Raw genomic sequence first — 18,828 nt, 5'->3', positions numbered from 1 at the left:
CAATAGTGAATGTGTGACAGCTATAGGAAAAATAGAAGGAAAAGTATGGAAAGAAGACAATATCCAGGAGGAGGATCTAAGTAGTAATGGAACTGGGGGAATAATCTATGAGAACTACCATCCTCCTTCTGCACTCTTTTTGTTTTGTTTTCGTGAGACATAATTGATGTGTAGCAATGTTTTAGTTTCTGGTGTACCATGTAATGATTCAGTATTTATACACATATAATTGTGAAATGATCATCACAATAAGTCTAGTTAATATTCATGACCATACATAGTTAAAAATTTGTCTTTTCTTGTGATGAGAACTTTTAAGATCTACTCTTTTAAAAAAGAAACTTTCAAATATGCAGTAGTGTTAACTATAGTCACCATGCAGGACATGATATCCCTGTAACATTTATTTAGAACTGGAATTTTATACATTTGACTCCCTTTACTATTTTGCCCCCTACCTCTCCTGCTCTACTCTTAACCTCCCAATAAAGTTGAGCAGATACTCCAGAAAACCTATGTCATCTGTGAGAAGAGAAACTGCTTAAATGAGAATGATGTCCCAGTTAGTATGAAATTCTATTATTTTCAGTAAAGTCAACTGGTTAAACATGTTAAGTAAATGATTTAATTTCATACTAATGATTTTTTTTTAAAATAACCCTTATTCTTTCCAACTTTCCTAATTTTTGATCTGGTAAACATTATCATTGCTCACATATAGCACAGATGTGTGATCTTACACAATTAATAAAAGGAAACATGAAGAAATCTAGAAAAGACTTGGAGATCCTCAACAGCATCTGTGTGGATGTGCATTAGTCAGGAAAGGAGAGCTGTGCTGAAGAATGTCCTCTCAAAAATACAGAAATAATTCCAGGTGCCCTGCCTACACATTAACATGTGACTTCACCAATTCTTCCCAGTAACAGTGGTTCTGGCTTAGGTAGCCGGGATTTCTGAGAGTTCAATAGCCAGGAGACAAGATTAATTTCTCTGATCTCTTATGGCACTAACTTGAAGTTTACTGCCCGTGTTTATTTTCAAAATTGACCTTTTAAATAAATTACAAAGCCAAGAATTTAATATGGGCTCCCTAACATATTGACCTGAGTGATTCTAAAGGATATAAATTAAGATTAGGGGAAGGGGGACATCTGGGTGGCTCAGTCAGTTAAGCATCCGACGTCGGCTCAGGTCATGATCTCACAGTTTGTGGGTTTGAGCCCCATGTCAGTCTCTGTGCTGACAGCTAGCTCAGAGCCTGGAGCCTGCTTCAGATTCTGTGTCTCCCTCTCTCTCTGACCCTGTCCTGCTCATGCTATCTTTCTCTCTCTCAGAGGAAAAAAAAAAAAAAAAAAAGAAGGGAGGGAAGATAGGAAGTCAAAAGTTAGAAAGTACTGTGTTTAAGTGGATGCTGGACTAATTGTTATCTCCAAACATTCCTTGTCAGACAGAAGATAACCTGACACATAAATTTCTCTGAAAATGGCCACTAAGGAATCTTCAAAATCTAAATGTATTACCACATTTTACAGTGGTCCCTAAACAAAAGTGAAAGTTCATTTATTAAATATGTACAGATATTCCAATGATGTCATACTTACTTTTGCTTCCCACTCCATTCCAGCTACCGAGATACCTAGAAGGATTACCACTGTAATGGCTCCAATAATTCGGATATCATTGATTTCATCTATCATAAGTATGGAATGTTCCTAGAAAAAAGAGAATTATAAATGTAATGAACCATATTAGCTACTCAGGTAAACTCTTTAGTTCTTTTTAAAACATTTCAGAGACATGACACTGCCTTACATGAAGTTCAGTAAATGACTATGGAATGAATAGGGAGGCCTAAGGAATCAATAACTATGTACTACTGAGGTATCATTTAAGTATCTCAAGATATCAAAAATATGATCAAATTAATAATGCTGTATTTAATATAGGCTCAACAAGTCTAAAATGAAATTGCTAACAGCCAAATAATAATAATCATAGTATGTCAAAGCAGTTCCATCCAGATTTTTAAAAGAAATATATTTTGTATTTACTATGATTTGCAAACTCATGCTTTTGAAAACGATCTTTTATGACTGCCTAAGAGATGAATAAACTTTCAGGTAGTTGTCCAAAAACACACACACTCTTCCCACTCTTCAAGTAAAAATATTTGTGGTTTAATATCAGTGACATTAAAAACATGCTGGGGTGCCTGGATAGCTCAGGTGGTTAAGCATCCATCTGACTCTGGCTCAGGTCATGATCTCATGGTTTATGGGTTCCAGCCCTGCATCAGGCTCTGTGCTGATGCTTCGGATTCTGTGTCTCCTCTCTCTGCCCCTCCCTTGCTTGCACTTGGTCTCTGTCTTTCAAAAATGAATAAAACCATTAAAAAAATTTTTTTTAAAACATGCTAACAAATTAGGTAACGTAAAAAGAGGAATTCCTAATAGTTATATTGCCTGCCTTCTTACAGCCCTTACTTTCCTCCATCTCTTTGGCCTATACAGAGAAGGTCAATGCCAATTTAAGTTTCAGTCCTTCTCAGATTTTACACTTCCTGATGTCCTGGATACTACTGTAGAAGAACAGTTACAACCTAACCTAACATGAACAACTATAGGTATCTCTCAAGGTTCTTCTTATTTAAATATGCCAAAGCCTATTTCGCTTGTACTGCTTTAACAACACACATCCCGATGACTTTTTTCAATCATATGCTCTCCTAAACCCCAGAGCAGTATTATCAACTACTTCCTGACCAGCTCTACTGGGATATACCTCCAGGTCCTTAAATGAGACATCCCAAAGTAAATTGTCCTGTGTTGCTATTTCAAGTGAATGCCACTGAGAATTCTGTATATAAACCTGCAATCATCCTTTCTCTTTCTCTAATTTCCCATAATCCCAATAATCAAGTCCACTCATTCAACATTTAAAAAAAAATCTCTCTAGTTTACCACACCTCTCCAGGCCCACTGGTCACTGTCTGAATGTATGCCACCACCCCTTTCCCAGAATAGCTACAACCTTCTAAATGGTCTCCCTCTCTACCTGTGATCCCTCAGATCCATTCTCTACAATGTGGTTAGGTTATTTCTTTAGGCACCAATCTTATCATATTCTAGCGCCCAATTCTCATCTAGATTAAGATCACAATTTAACAGCAAACAGTACCTTTCCTGATTTGACCCTTTTTTCTCTGTTTAATTTTAAATTTCTTGCTACTTTATGCTCCAGTCATATAGAAATATTTATAGGTGTCTTGTTTTTTTTGTTTTTTTTTTTTAAACAAACCATACTCTTCCAGGCCTTTGTTTCCTTTTCTCTCCTACTCCCTTCATGTCACACCCCACCTCTCCTACTTGCCTGCTAACACCTAGACTCCCATCCTTGGAAAACTCTTCCTTATGCTACATTCCTGGACATAGGTTAAGTGATTACCCTTTGTGTTGCCAAGGAATCCTACAAGTACCTACTTTTGACATCGTATCATCATTTTCTTTGCCTAGCTTTCATACTAAACTTCTTGAAGGACATGTTTTACGTCCATCATTGCTTTCCTAGCATCTAACACGGGGAGTGGCACACAAGCCCTCAATAAAGATCTGGGAAACCAATGTCTAAAAGGGGAAATTACCTTAAGAAGCTCCACCACAGTTTCTGCAAATCCAACCACGTACATAGCAACTGCAACAGCATTGGCAAAAGCGAAGATCAGGCCAATAGCACCACCAAATTCTGGCCCTAGACTTCTAGATATTAAATAATATGCTCCTCCTAAAGGAAAGGAAGAAAAAAAGTACTAAAGTTAGGATTTTAAATGTCAAACAATCCTTTTAATCACATAAGAATTCCAAAAGCACATGGATCCTGTAAGACAGTAGTTAAATTAATGAGCAAGTGGGTGAGTGTATTTTCAGAAGAAACACCACAAAAGAATTCTTAACAACCCACTTCATTCATTAACAGTTCTCAACACCCAGAAAATCCTGCCTGTATCAAATACAAAATCATCCAGCTATTTAAATCCCTATCTTCTAAAGCTTAGACTAAAATGGGTAACAGCCTTCTGCTCAGATTCACAGATACTAAGATCATCTCCTGATGGTTTTCTAAGTAGTATTTTTAATATTAATGCAACTTTCAAAATCACAATTGAGATTATCTCAGTTACTTAATCTGGGAATTTGTTGGTAATGTGAATTTAAAGCTAAAAAAATTTCACAAGAAACTGCAAAGAAACACAAGGTGGTCTCTCAAATAGTTTATATTTTAATAAATCTGCCTAAATGCAACAATCAACAAGGACGTGAAATGAACTATCATGAAGCAAGTATTTTTCTAACTTAAATATTAATCAGTATTATGATTTTGAGTCAATCTAATGCTCAGCTAAAGTCTCTAAGAATTCTTCTAAAATTCTAATTTATTTCTGGCCCCTAGGTCATTATCAAACTTAATTTTAATAATAATGAAGTTACATGAAGTTATATAATTTTCTTTTAGATACTGATGAACGATTTAGTTCCTAAGACCAGATAATGAAATGCCTTTTAATAGTTGAATTATTTCTCCTCTTCTCCTAGTATAATAAAGACAAATCCAACAACAAAAAAATCCTATAGTTTAATAAAGTACTAACTTTGTTTTGGACATACCTATAATAGGTTTGATAGTTAAGTCTATCAATTCCTTCAAAATATTCTACACTTTAAATCCATTCACTTAAAATCTCCTTAGTTACTTATTTTAACAATTAATAATTTACACCACCTTGGAAATTCTGAAGAAAAAAAAAAATCAACCTAATCTTATATATCTTATGTATTGATTAGTCTTATATGTTTTTTTTTTTAATCTCATGCTTTTTAAAATTTTTTAAATATTTATTTTTGAGAGACACAGAGGGCAAGCTGTGGAGGGGCAGAAAGAGAGGGAGACACAGAATCTGAAGTAGGCTCCAGGCTCTAGTTTTCATAAACTACAAGATAAAATACTGTTAACATAACCATTCTTCCCAGAAAGACTTTTCAAAAGATTTATTTATTTATTTTGATAGAGAGAGTGGGAAAGAGAGGCAGACAGAGAGGGTCAGAAAGAGAATCCCAAACAGGCTCTGTGACGTCAGCACAGAGCCAGATGTGAGGTTGGAGGTAATGAACAATGAGGTCACAAACTATGAGATCATGACCTGAATCAAACCCAAGACTCAGACACCTAACCAACGGAGCCACTCAGGCACCCTCAAAAATATTTTTAAGACTGAAATCCCAAAGCCCACTAAGATTTTATATTTTTTTGTTATTTAGCAGGAACTGGGATACATAATTCAAAAATTTATGTAAAAATGCAAAGGACCTAAAAAGAGGCCAAAACAATCTTAAAAAAGAACAAATGTGGAAGACTCGGGAACTATAAAGCTAAGGAATCAATACTAACTTGCAGAATAGGAGAAACAAAACTTATCAATGAAATAGCATACAGTCCAGATAAAACACACTGATTTTTCAACAATAGCACCAAAATTAATTCAAGAGAGAAAAGACAGTCGTTTTAACAAATGGTGCAGGAACAAGTGGATACCTACACAGCAGGGTAGCGAGAGGAGAAAACCCACAACATCTGTTGCACTAATATTCAAAAGTTCCTTTGAGGGACACCTGGGTGGCTCAGTCAGTTAAGTGTCCGACTTTGGCTCAGGTCATGATCTCACAGTTCGTGGGTCTGAGCCCCCTGTCGGGCTCTGTGCTGACAGCTCAGAGCCTGGAGCCTGTTTCAGATTCTGTGTCTCCCTCTCTCTCTGACCCTCCCCTACTCACTCTGTCTCTCTCTCTCTCTCTCTCTCTCTCTCTCTCTCTGAGAAATAAAAAACACTAAAAAAATTTTTTTTTAAATTCCTTTGATACTGATAGTCAAAAGCCTAAGCTACCATAAAGATTCTAGATAAAGCAAAGCAGAGTATCTTTATGATCTTGGGGTAAGCGAAAGATTTCAGGCCAGTATAATAAAAACACTGGCTATACAAGAAAACACAAGAATCTGGTTTCATCAGAATAGTAAGCTTCTGCACTCTGAAACACAGGATTAAAAAAACTATAAAAATGCTGAGGCAAGTCAAAAACTGGGGGGAAAAAACCCATAATACAAATGGCTTGTATTTAGAATATATTTTAATTTTTTTTTTTTTTTAATGTTTTAATTTCTGAGAGCGAGAGACAGCGTGAGTAGGGGAGGGTCAGAGAGAGAGGGAGACACAGAATCTGAAACAGGCTCCAGGCTCTGAGCTGGCTGTCAGCACAGCGCCCGACGCGGGGCTCAAACCCACGAACTGTGAGATCATGACCTGAGCCAAAGTCGGACGCTTAACCGACTGAGCCACCCAGGTGCCCCCTAGAATATATTTTAAAAACTCCTACAAATAAAAAAGATAACACAAGTGTCCTCCTCCATTGGGTAAATTCCTAGCAGTGCTATTGCTGGGTCACAGGGGAGTTCTATTGTTAGTTTCCTGAGGAACCTCCACACTGTTTTCCAGAGGGGCTGTACCAGTTTACATTCCCACCAACAGTGTAGGAGGGTGCGACACTTGTGGGGATGAGCACTGAGTGTTATGTGGAAAATAATTTGACAATAAACTATTAAAAAAAAAAAAATAAAAAGGAAAAAAAAAGAGTAAACAATAAAATAAAAGTAACACACACACACAAAAAAAAGATAACACAATTTTAAAAAAGCCAAAAGATATGAATACCTAACAAAAGACAATATACAAGTGGTCAGAAGCACATGAAAAGATGCTTACCATAATTAATTATCTATGAGAATAGCTATAATTAAAATACCTAACAAGCATTGGCAATAACATGGAAAACTATTACGTCTCATATAATGCTGATGGTAGTATAAAACGTAACAACCACTTTGGAAAGCCATTTAGCAATTTCTTATAAATGAGACATATAAGTATCCCACGAATCAACAAATCCACTCAGAGATAATCTCCCAACATGAGTAAAGACATAAACAACCACAAAGACCTGTCCAAGAATATTCCTGTCAGCTTATGATGAAAATACTTTATATTTTGACTGAGCTAGGTTTATATACTTATCAAAATTTACAGAACTGTAAACTTAAAATCTGTATCTCATTACATGTGAGATCATGACCTGAGCCAAACCAAGAGTCAGATGCTTAACCAACTGAGCCACCAGTCACCCATCTGTGAGGGGTGTTTTTAGAGGAGATTTACATTTAATTGGTGGAATGTGAGTAAAGCAGTTTGCCCACCATAATGTGGGTGGGCCTCACTCAATCAGGTGAAGGCCTGAATGGAACAAAAACAAACCTCTCCCCAGCAAGAGGGAGTTCTACAGCAGACAGCCTTCAGACATCAACTGCAAACACCTTTTCTCTAAGTCTCCAGACTGCTGGTCTACCCTGCAGATTTTAGATTTCCCAGCCTCCATTATTATGTGAATCAAGTCCTTTAAGTAAATCTTTCTGCACATACACACACACAGATACACCTTATGGACTCTGTTTCTCTGGACAACTAGTACAAAAATATTACAAGGTACATATACAGAAATTCATCATATTTCCATATACCAGCAAGAAAGACTAAGAAACTAAAATTTTAAAAAGTAACTTTACAATAGCACAAAAAGCAGTAAATAAAGTATAAATCTAAAAAAATCTTCAAAATCTGTGTACTAACAACTTAAGAACTAGAGAGAGATGAAACAGATTTATGAAATGAAAGCCCTAACGGTTGTTAATTCTCCCCAAGCTTATCTCTTGAACGCAAGTTCAATCTAAATTCCAGCAAGACAGTTTACAGAAATTGACAAGTAATTCTAAAATATATATGGGGTGGCAAGACAGCTAGAATAACCAAGACAATTTTGAAAAAAAGCAAAGCTGAAGGAGCTATAATACCCAACTTCAAGAATTACTGTAAAAGTACCAAGATGGTATGGTATTAGATTAAGGACAAACCTGCAGATAATGTACCAGCATAGAGTCCAGAAACAGAGCTACTGTAGGGTCAGTTAACTACTTTCCACCTTTATTGAGATGTAACAAACATATAACATTGTATAAGATACACAATGTGACCTTGGTGCCTGGGTGGCTAAGTCAATTAAGCACTGAAGTCTTGATTTCAGCTCAATTCATGATCTCATGGGTTGTAGGACTGAGCCCCAAGTCAGGCTCTGTGCTGATAGGGCAGAGGGTGCTTGGAATTCTCTCTCTCCCCTTCCCCACTCTTGTTTCTCTCAAAATAAATAAGCCATAAAAAGGATACACAAGGTGATGTGCTGACACACATACATGTTGCAGAATGTTTACCAGAATAAGCTAATATATATTCTTCGCCGCACAGAATTTCCATTTTTGTTGTTGTTTTGTGGTAAGTAACAACATTTAAGATCCACTCTCAGGAACTTTCAAGTATACAATACAAATTATTGTCTGCACATTGTACGTTAGATCCTCAGGACTTAATGGTCTTGTAACTTTAAGTCTGACCAAATTACTTACTGGGAGCGACTTGTCTGCCATCTGTTTCTTAGGAGTTTGGCTTTTTTAGATTCCCCATATAAGTGAGCTTATATAGTATTTGCCTTTTCTAACTTATTTCACTTGGCATAATGCCCTCAAGGTTCATCTATGTTGTTGCAAATGGCAACATCTCCTTCTTATGGCTAGATAATATTCCACTGTGTGTGTGCATGTATATCTTTTTTTCATGCATCCATTCACTGATGAACACTTAAGTTTTTCCCAAGTGTTAGCTATTGTGAAGAATGCTGCAATGAACACAGGAGTACAAACATCTCTAACAAACAGTAATTTCACTTCCTCTGAATAAATACCAAGGAAGTGCAGTTGCTGGATGATATGGTAGGTCTATTTTTTTTTAAGAACCTCCATCCTGCTTTCCACAGTGGCTATACCAATTTTCATTGCCAATAGTGCAAAGGGTTCCCTTTTCTCTACATTCTCAGCAGCATTTATTGTCTCTTGTCTTTTTGAGAGTAACCGTTTGTTTTTTTTTTTCATTTGGTTGATTGTTTCGTGTGCAGTACAGAAGTTGTTGCTTCTTGTTTGATTTTTGCTTTTGGTGATTAGCTGATTTTTGCTTTTGTTCTTGTGGTTTTCATGTCATATCCAAAACATCACTAGCAAGACCAATGTTAACGGGCTTTTCCCCTATACTTTCTTCTAGAAATTTCATGGTTTTAGGTCTTAAATTTAAGTCCTAAATCCGTTTTGAGTTAATTTTTATGAGTGATTTAAGATACAGGTTCAATTTCTTTTGCATGTGAATATCCAGTTCTCGTTTAAGAGCCTACTGTTTTGTTTTTTAATTTTTTTAATGTTTTATTTATTTCTGAGAAAGAGAGAGAGAGAGACAGCGTGAGCAGGGGAGGGTCAGAGAAAGAGGGAGACACAGAATCTGAAACAAGCTCCAGGCCCTGAGCTAGCTGTCAGCACAGAGACTGATGTGGGGCTCGAACCCACGAACCATGAGATCATGACCTGAGCCAAAGTCATCTGCTCAACCGACTGAGCCACCCAGGCACCCCAAGAGCCTATTGTTTTTGTACTGAGTATTCTCAGTTCCCTTGTCAAATATTACATGACTCTATATGCTTAAGTTTATTTCTGGGCTCTCAATTCTATTCCACAGGTCTATGTATATTTTTATGTCACTACCATACCATTTTGATTACTAAAGCTTTGAAATAAAGTTTGAAATCAGGAAATGTGATGCCTCCAGCTTTTTTCTTTCTCAAGATTGTTTGACTCTTCAGGGTCTTTTATGATTCTATGACAATTTCTCCTATTGCTGTGAAAACTGCCATTGGAATTTTGACAGGTATTATATTTAATTGATATATAAGGAAACTTTCCATCAAGAGACAAATGGATAAGGAAAAAGCGCATATAGATAGATAGATAGATAGATATAGATACAGATAGATAGAGAGATATAGATACACACACACACACATATATATATATGTATGTATATACACACACACAACGGAACATTACATAGCCATAAAAAAGAATGAGATTGTGTCATTTGAGACAACATAGATGGACCTTGGCAGTATTATGCTATGTGATCTAAGTCACACTGAGAAAAACAAAAACAAACGAAAAAAACCATGATTACACTCCTAAGTGAAATCTAAAAAAAAACCCCACCTAAACTCCAGATGAATACACAAACAAAAAGCAGAATTCAGACAACAAACTGATGGTTGCCAGAAGGAAGGCAGATGGGGAGTTGGGCAAATTGGGCGAAGAGAGGAAGATACAAGCTTCCAATTATGGAAAGAGTAAGTCAGAATAGGAATAAAAGGCACAGCACAATAGTCAATAATATTGTGTTAGTGATATAATGACACAGATGGTGGCTACAGCTGTGAAAATATCATAATGTATCAACTTGTCAAATCACTAAGTTGTATGTCTGAAACTATGGAACACTGTGGGTCAAGTACACTCAAAAAAGATTCAAAAATTTCTAACTAATAAATAGCTCCAAAAAGTTGTTACCCATGGAACAGAGAAAAATGACAAGTTTGTGGCCAAACATCCTTTATTTCCCATGGATGAAATGATCAATATATATAATATGAATCATCTATGTATTCTACTGTATCTGTGGAAATTTCATAAAATAAAGGTTTTGTTGATGTACTGAGGAAGGATCAAATCAAAAGGTAAAAATAACAAAAACATAATAAACTGATGAATGAAAAAGTAAACTATTTAACAATTACTGTTCAAACTTCGTCTAGTATGATTAGAAAATACACCAGAATTCTCACAGCAGTAAACTACCTACTTCTGTATACTGACCTATCACTTTATCCAAAGCCATCTTGTGTTAAAATTCCAAGGAACAATTTTGAGAATTCAATGGGGTAATAATGGACCCAAAAGGATCCAATATCCATTTTGGTTACTGTTCTAGGAAATACATTCTAATATCCTGTTATACCAACACACAATAGTCTGTGTTCCTGTTAACATTGGTCAAATTTGCTCTGTTCTGTTGCCATTCTTACGTCAAGTAGGAGAAAGATGTGTTAACCAACATGGAATCTTCTGACTAGGACTGGGTGTTATACTACCACTTGAGAGCCAAGACATACAGCCCCAATTCTGCAGTAGACAATTTTGGAACTAACTTCAAGTATTTTTAATCATTAAAGGCTGGCAAAATTGAAATGCCACTAAGTGAGTCAGAGAAGACCCAAAAGAAAAATTATTTACAACTACTTGCTGGATTCACATTTGAGCTACTTGTGGTTTCTAAGTAATGTTTTACTAAACTGAAAACACAATGTTATGTTTCAGTCTAATAAAAGCTCATAATACAACTGTTACAGAACTGCTTTTTAGAGCTTCTTCAAACATTTCACTCATCTGGAAAGCTGTAATTTGAAAAAAAATTAGCAATAAAAGGAAAGAACTATGGAGCTTACTTCTAACTTACAACTTGCTGCTTGGTGATGACAAGAATGAACAGCTATATATAATAGACAAAACAAAAACAAAATCTGACAATCGATGATAATCTGATTTTACTAATACAGAAAGCACTTTCTGTCACTTAGAATCCATGTGAAAACTGTTAGGATTACTTTCAATATTTAGTTTTACTTATAAACAGAATGAGGAGGTCTTTAATTATTTCAGCAAAAAGAAAAAGACTGGAGTATATGAAGACAATTCTGACATTGCTGCAGACACTTAAAAAAGATAACATCAGTAAAACCTGCATAAAATTTGTCAGAAAAATGAATGTTACATTTTCGCTTTCTTCATCTATCCAAATTATACGTGACTATGATGCATTAAATCTGATAATGTATGTCAATACCATGTTATCATGCCTAGCAGTTATGTTTCAAAAAATAATTGCCCCTATTATCAGAACACAGCTCCAAGAAAATAGGATCTTGTCTGACTTTAATTGTTACAAACCCAGTGCCTGTCACAAAGAGCTCAACAATGATCTGTTGAGTGACTGAAATACAAGTAATATAAAATTTCATCTTAGTCATTTATGTTGATTTTACATTTTCAGAACTACCCCTCTGAATGTGATGTAACCTGGATTTTTATTTGAAAGTGTACTAACCTCTGCTTTCCACTTAATGCTCTGTTCATATAACACAATATGTGAAAAACTATCTTATAAAAGGCTGCCTCTGCTTGTCCTCTATTTCATAAATGAGGTCATATTTACAGATTAATTATTTGTGGATGGAAGAACTCTGGCCTGTGAAATCGATAAAATGCAGATCTCAGTGAAAGAGCTCTGGGCTCCTGGCTGGCTACCACTCACTGTCTGTAGAAGGTACGTGCCTGGTGGACCAGGGACTATGCCAGAGATGAAGGTAAATGGGGGCTTGCCGAAATTACTCAGCACTGCTCATCTTATTCTGTGCAGGCAGAGAACTGAGGGGATGATTCTCTAACCTGCTAGTAGTTTTAACAATTACCCAAAAATCATTACTAAAATCTAATCAAGCTCCAAACTAAGCATCTTTCATTTTCTAAGTTTTGATTCTTTTTTTAAAGAAACCCTGAATGTTGTTATATTTTTATCCTAAACTTCATAACTGGATATTATTATATTTGTTTATAAGTGAGCAGTTATTTCACATTTAAAAAACTACACTTTTCTACATTGGTATCTGTTTCATCTCTGAAATGTACTGTTAAAGCCAATGTTAAGGTTACTTGGTAAACTTAAATCTCTCCTATGGCAAAAAGCACATAGTGCTAGGAAAAGTGTATATTTCACATACTGCCACACAGCTAGAAACATACTCTAGAAACCAAGAATAAAATATTACCTCGAAATAGTTCTTTATATTAATAACATAACCAGGCAAATTCAAAAGGAGGCTCCCCAAATTAAAACCACTACACAGATCAACCACAACTTTTCAATAAAATACTTCCTTATTAATTCCCTTAATAATCAATCAGAGAAACGGAGATGGGTCTCCAGATATCACTATTCCCATGGTATCCTTCCATTTTCCCAGTAGATATCTAAGCCTTTGGCACCCTGACCCTGTGGATATTTCTAGCTCCATTCCTCTCTTCCCTATGTAGCCCTTTTAAGAGAGGAAATGAAAATCAAGTCCTCAGTGATGGGGCTACAGGAGATGCAAGCTGGACGTTTTTGGTCCTATCCCACTAAAAGACACATTAGTTTACAATTACAAATGACAAACAAACTCATATCCATACAGGAGTCTTTTACAGTCTGTTTTAAACTCTAACTCTCTCTTTTTCTCCTTGGAAAACTATGTCAAATAAGGATTCCTGGGGTGCCTGGTTGGCTCAGTTGGTAGAACCTTATGACTCTTGATCTCAAGGGTGGTGGGTTTGAGCCCCATGTTGGGTATACACATTACTTCATTAAAAAAAAAAAAAGTGTTCCTTGTTCCAGAAACATTCCCGGTCTGGAATTTGCTGTAGTCATCCTATAGTGTCATTTAATAAGTTACTCTCTCCCCTGCATATTCTATGAAATGCTTCCTGGAGCTACAGGCATGATATAGTTCAGATTCAATTTCTCAGGAAATAATACATCATAGATACTTTTTTCAAGTAAGGGGCTTACAAAGTTGGAATATTTTAATTTTCTTTCTTTCTTTGCTTATCAAGTTGAATAATTATCAGAGAACAAATCTCATCAATTTCTTGGTTACAATGAGATTAGGTAAGGAAACTTTTATTCAGGAAAGCTTGATTCAAGAGGAGAGTCTTTATATTTATTTTTCAATTTTCCCAGTAAGTTAGTTTGTAGAATTCTTCAAAGGTAAAAAAATAAGATTTTTTTGTGGTGTCTGTGAACCTAAGGATTCTATCCTATATTATAATTTCATTCAAAACAGTTATTATTAGTAGTAGGACTGCTGTTCAAGTTATCTAACCTTAAGTCAGTGTTAACTTCTTCACGTTGGCTCCTGGGTCCTTTTGACCTGAAACTAAGCAACCTTTGTTACCTCTCTACTTTCCAGTGTGAAAAGATATCTAGCCTCTTGTAGTACATTTCCTGCCCAAATCTGGAAATTAATTACTTCTCCAAGGTCCTCTAGTTCCTCTACATGAAAATAAACAACATGGGCACTAGGGGTGCTCATTGCTACTGGGTGAGTCAACTGTTATAGGGAATTTTTATGCACAGACCTAAGTAACATGGACTTTTAGAATAAAATGTTTGAGTCACAACAATATATTCAATTTGGAATCATGACTGTAGGGTGCAATATATTCTTGCCAGATTTACACTTGTATCTACTTTCTCACATGTGGAACATAAATAAATCCCATTAGGGCTGTCCAAGTCCATGAAGCAGATAAAGAGGTGACAGAAGGGGCTTAGAGTCATTGAAAAAAAAAAAAAACTCTATGAAACTTTCACTTCAGATGATGAAACAACTTTTTTATATTCTATAAAGGATCAGCCAAATTTCCAGTCAACAACCAAGAAGTGAAAACTGAATGCCTTTTAGCAAAGTTTCAAAGTATGTGGTCAGTTTCTAAGGTACGTGTATTTATGGATATATATGAAAACTACTGGCAGTATTGAAAGATGAAATGGCTTTTCAGTCACAATGCAGAAGAATCTACGCTTCCCCTAAGTCTGTGTTCACACAGGGAATAAAAGCCTGTGGGGTTTGTGTTGCCAACAGCTTCATGTCCCACTGCCCCAGTGAGGCTTACAACCTAGACTGGAAAGCCTAAGGATAGGGACAAATTCTTTGATGACTTGCTGGTCCCCTCAAATACCTAATACTGCATCCATTTCTCCTTTCACTTCCATCCCCTAGAATGAAAGTAGCAGAAATAAATGAAGCATGGGGCACTCAGCACGAAAGAAGCCAAAAATAATCTCTCAGCGTTGCCTGATTAACACTTTTAGACAAATCCATACCTTCCGCCACAATATGGCTCAAAATGGACTCATGTACACATAAAACTTCAGTCAGCCTTAGCACGGTCATTATCATATTGCTACTAGCTTCCCCTGGGGGCACAGTGATTTGGATATTCTGGTAAGTGAGAAATATGAAGACAATGAGGAAAAATGAAAGGCTCAATGTAGTTCTCTAAATACTTCATGCAGATAAAACAGAAATTGTGTATACATAATGTCAAATACCGATCTGTAAAATAGGTGAGGTAGACGGTACAGGTCGATCCTCTTGTTAGGTGATCTGCTATGACAACTTTACAGAAGCTGCTAAAGTCCATTTTCTCCCCTTTCTCTAGGGATCGCCTCACTCCAGCTAAATGATGAGTTTTGATTTGGAAAATGGAAATCTTCTCGTTCAAAAGAGTCCCATGGCCATTCCCTTGGTCTCCTGGGTGCTCTCCCTTGGTGGGGGAGGGGGACGGGGGGAGTAAAATCTCACAAGGGAGATCTTATGAACTGCAATGAAAGAGGCCTCAGGGCACCCAAAGAAGACAGCAAGAGTTGATAGTGTGGATTCAGAGTCCCGGGTGTAATATACCACCTGTCAGGTCACGGGAAAAGAACTCTGCCAAAGTTTTCCTAAATGGGAGTAATGAGGTTACACCTATACAACACTGACCAAATACAGGAATGCATGCTACCCACCCAAGGGCTAAAATCTGGTAGGAGGCAACAAGGGGCAACCCAACTAAAAGAAACCAGTTAGAAGTTCCATTTTGCTACCAAATACATTAAGCATCCTAATTGAACACACACGTTTGTGTATGGACCGAAGTAAAATTTTATATTCATATATACTAGCTTGAAAGTGCTCAGTAGTATTTCTCACCTATATAGACCTATGTTGGTTTTTGAAAGGTAAAAAATAATTTAAAAATTTAAACTTCAGTTTATTAGTAACAGTAATCTCATAACAATGATGTGAGAAGACTGAATTTACCTCCTCGTACAAATCCATTAGTAGCTATTGCTGACGTTGACAATCCTGTGATAGTTGTCACAACAGTGGCCATTATAATTACAACAACCGACAGACCTTTGGGGGAAAAAAAGAGGCTCAGAATACTTATACTTATTTCAACTTGCTCTATCTGGAAAAGGTTAATAAACAGAATTTACATTACAGTTAACAATTCCCTTATTTTTACTCCATTTTAGAAAAGTGACATCAAAATTATGAAAACAATAACATTAAGATCTGATACAAAGGGGAAAAAAGGCGAAGTACAATTTCCAATTGTTTGAATTTGACGAGGTTCCCAGCCCAGACGAGCACACAGCTACTCTGCTTACTCATTGTCAAGTGAATCAAACAGTATGGACCTTTGCTTACCTATTCCAGCTTGACCCACAATCCACGACAATCTTATGAAGAGCATCACACCCCAAATATTTAACATACAACGTACCTAGGGAAGAAAAAAAGCCAAGTTACAGATGAAGCAAAGTGGTCAAATATAGTACATCAGTAAATGTTAAAAACTAGCCAAAAGTAGGACAACATACATTTAAAACTACAGAAAGTCACTTTAAATCTCTTATCCTTTTCTTTGTAGTATTTTTAAAAGAATTTAATGAGGGCTAAAATGTGAGCTAATTTAAGTATAACACATACACAGCAAAGGCAACTGAACAAGGTAAAAGGAGTATTTTAAGACTTCAACCCAAAGAAAGCAGTTCCTGTTCCCATTTATCAATGGAACTAAGTTTAATTTTTGCTTGTTCTTTATCAACATTCTTATTTCATAATTCTTTAAGATTTAAGTTATTACAAAATATCTATCAACATAAAATGCCAATTGTTCACATATCACTTATTTTTTAAAGTGTATTTATTCATTTATTTTTAAGTCATCTCTATACCCAATGTGGGGCTTGAACTCACAACCCCAAGATGAAGAGATGCACACTCCTTTGAGCCAGCCAGGTACTCCTCACATAGCTTTTAAAACGCTCACCTACTTGAAAAGAGTTTTCCCTATTTATTTTTACTTTTATTTATTTTGCTTGTACATAGAACACAGTCTTCTAAAATAGGACCATCTAAGAATGGGCCAACAGCACTACCTGGAGCTTCACGTTCACTCTATTCATTTAAAGCAATGCAATTAGTCTGAGAAGTGGGACTTTTCCTCGACTTCTCCCCTAAATGTCAACACAACTCTTAAGGGCTCCCAAAGTCCCAACAAGAGAGCCCTTTGGTCTACTTGTCTACTCCAGTCAGGTCCTTAGTGCCTATGCGAACACCGAAAAACAGAAGCAAGTCTGAAACTAAATCACTCAAACCTATCTAGTGAAGTGACCTCAACACTTAAGAAAACAGTTTCTCCTTTATTTTGTTCCTTGTTAACTTTTATAGATGTCTTTTAAAAAAATAATGGGGTAGCAGGAAAGGAAGTAGGAATCTATCAGCTCTACTGTCCGCTCAGCTTTCTTGATTCTGATGCTCCATCAATTTCAGTTTCATACTTAATTTCTGACAAACATAAGATTTATAAGAGGTAATAAAATATAATCTAGAGGAAATAAAGTATAGTATGATTCCATTAATACATACACCCTGTTTCCTTTACTGAATTTAATACTCACAAGAAAAGGAGGTACAAGTTATTAAAATGGTCTTCCATAACGGTCATATAAAAAGAGAAACACAAGCTCTCTTAAGAAATGACAAGAACATTAGAAAGATTTTGTAATAAAGAGAAATGTTTTCCTGAAATTAAGTCTATAGGTACATACTAATACACCCTTGATCCAGCCAAACTTCACAACTCCTTTACTTTCTGCAGCATATGTGACCACAGCATCTCTGGTGGGAGTACTTTCTTCCCCGTTGGCAAAGCCATCCTCGAAAGGTTCCTGGTTATAAAAGAAAATGTGAATTATTAATTATTTAAAGTTTACAATCACTTGATCAAGACAAATATCACAAAATACATTTAATCATGTTTAAGAGGATACAGATTTCCAAGAATCAAGAGAGTCTGCATATCTTGCCTAAAAAAAAAGTAGAGCAATAAAGTGGAGGAAAACCTTAGTTAATGGGTATTTAAAATTTTTTAATCTTATCATGACAGTAAACCCATTTTAATAATTTCAAATTTTAATTACACTTTGGTGGTATCTGGAGAATAAATACTATTTGCTAAGTATAGGCTTAGCTAAGTCAGTCCATTCAGACCTTGTTTCTCTAGCCACTTTACAGTATGTGGTTGGCATCCTTCCTACAGATGAAATTTCAACATTAACAATTTAAAACTCCTCATCACCAATGAATTTTCCGTTTTTAGTCCTTTACAGCCAGATTCCCAAGATTCATTCTTAACTCCTGCCTTTACTCTTTATCTGCATTTACTTAGTGCTCTTCATTCTTTCCTTTTCAATATTTTTCTCAGATTCAGACATGAATTAGTTTTTATGCTTCATGTCTGACTGTATGATTCTTAGATTTTGTTCTCTAACTTCCCTCTCTCTCTCTCCCTCTTCCTTTTGTTCTGTTCCTTCCCAATACATCCAAGATATATGACACATTTCCAAACCAGGAAACATGTATTAAGCATATCATGAAGGGTGAAGAAGGGTACTGGGGCAAGGAAAATGTTTGATGTCTAGAATCATGTCCCTGACACTACCCCTATAATTCTTCCCTTACCTGTATGTCAACAGCAAGGAACAAAATACAGCTGTGTTTCTAATACCATTCTTTAAATGGTGAAGAGTCAACTAAATTATCATTTAATTCTCAAAACTGTCATCCAGATTTCCTACCANTTTGCAGAAATGAGCTACAT

The 18,828-nt window shown here is 36.0% G+C and overlaps 1 protein-coding gene across 1 annotated transcript in view; it reads right to left on the bottom strand.

The window, feature by feature from the left end:
• The window catches only part of SLC12A2 (solute carrier family 12 member 2), a gene marked incomplete at its 5' end in the record, with an annotated part of 96,953 nt that overhangs the window by 52,542 nt on the left and 25,583 nt on the right, over positions 1–18,828 (bottom strand). Inside the window, 5 exon segments of the mRNA XM_077768863.1 lie at positions 1,605–1,715; positions 3,644–3,783; positions 15,978–16,073; positions 16,371–16,446; positions 17,777–17,896. Coding sequence (XP_077624989.1) covers positions 1,605–1,715; positions 3,644–3,783; positions 15,978–16,073; positions 16,371–16,446; positions 17,777–17,896 — 543 coding nt within the window.

This window comes from Crocuta crocuta, unplaced genomic scaffold (genome assembly GCF_008692635.1).
Source record: "Crocuta crocuta isolate KB4526 unplaced genomic scaffold, BGI_CrCroc_1.0 scaffold64, whole genome shotgun sequence".
In the NCBI taxonomy this organism is placed as follows: domain Eukaryota; kingdom Metazoa; phylum Chordata; class Mammalia; order Carnivora; family Hyaenidae; genus Crocuta; species Crocuta crocuta.
This window is presented reverse-complemented; position numbering and strand designations above follow the sequence as displayed.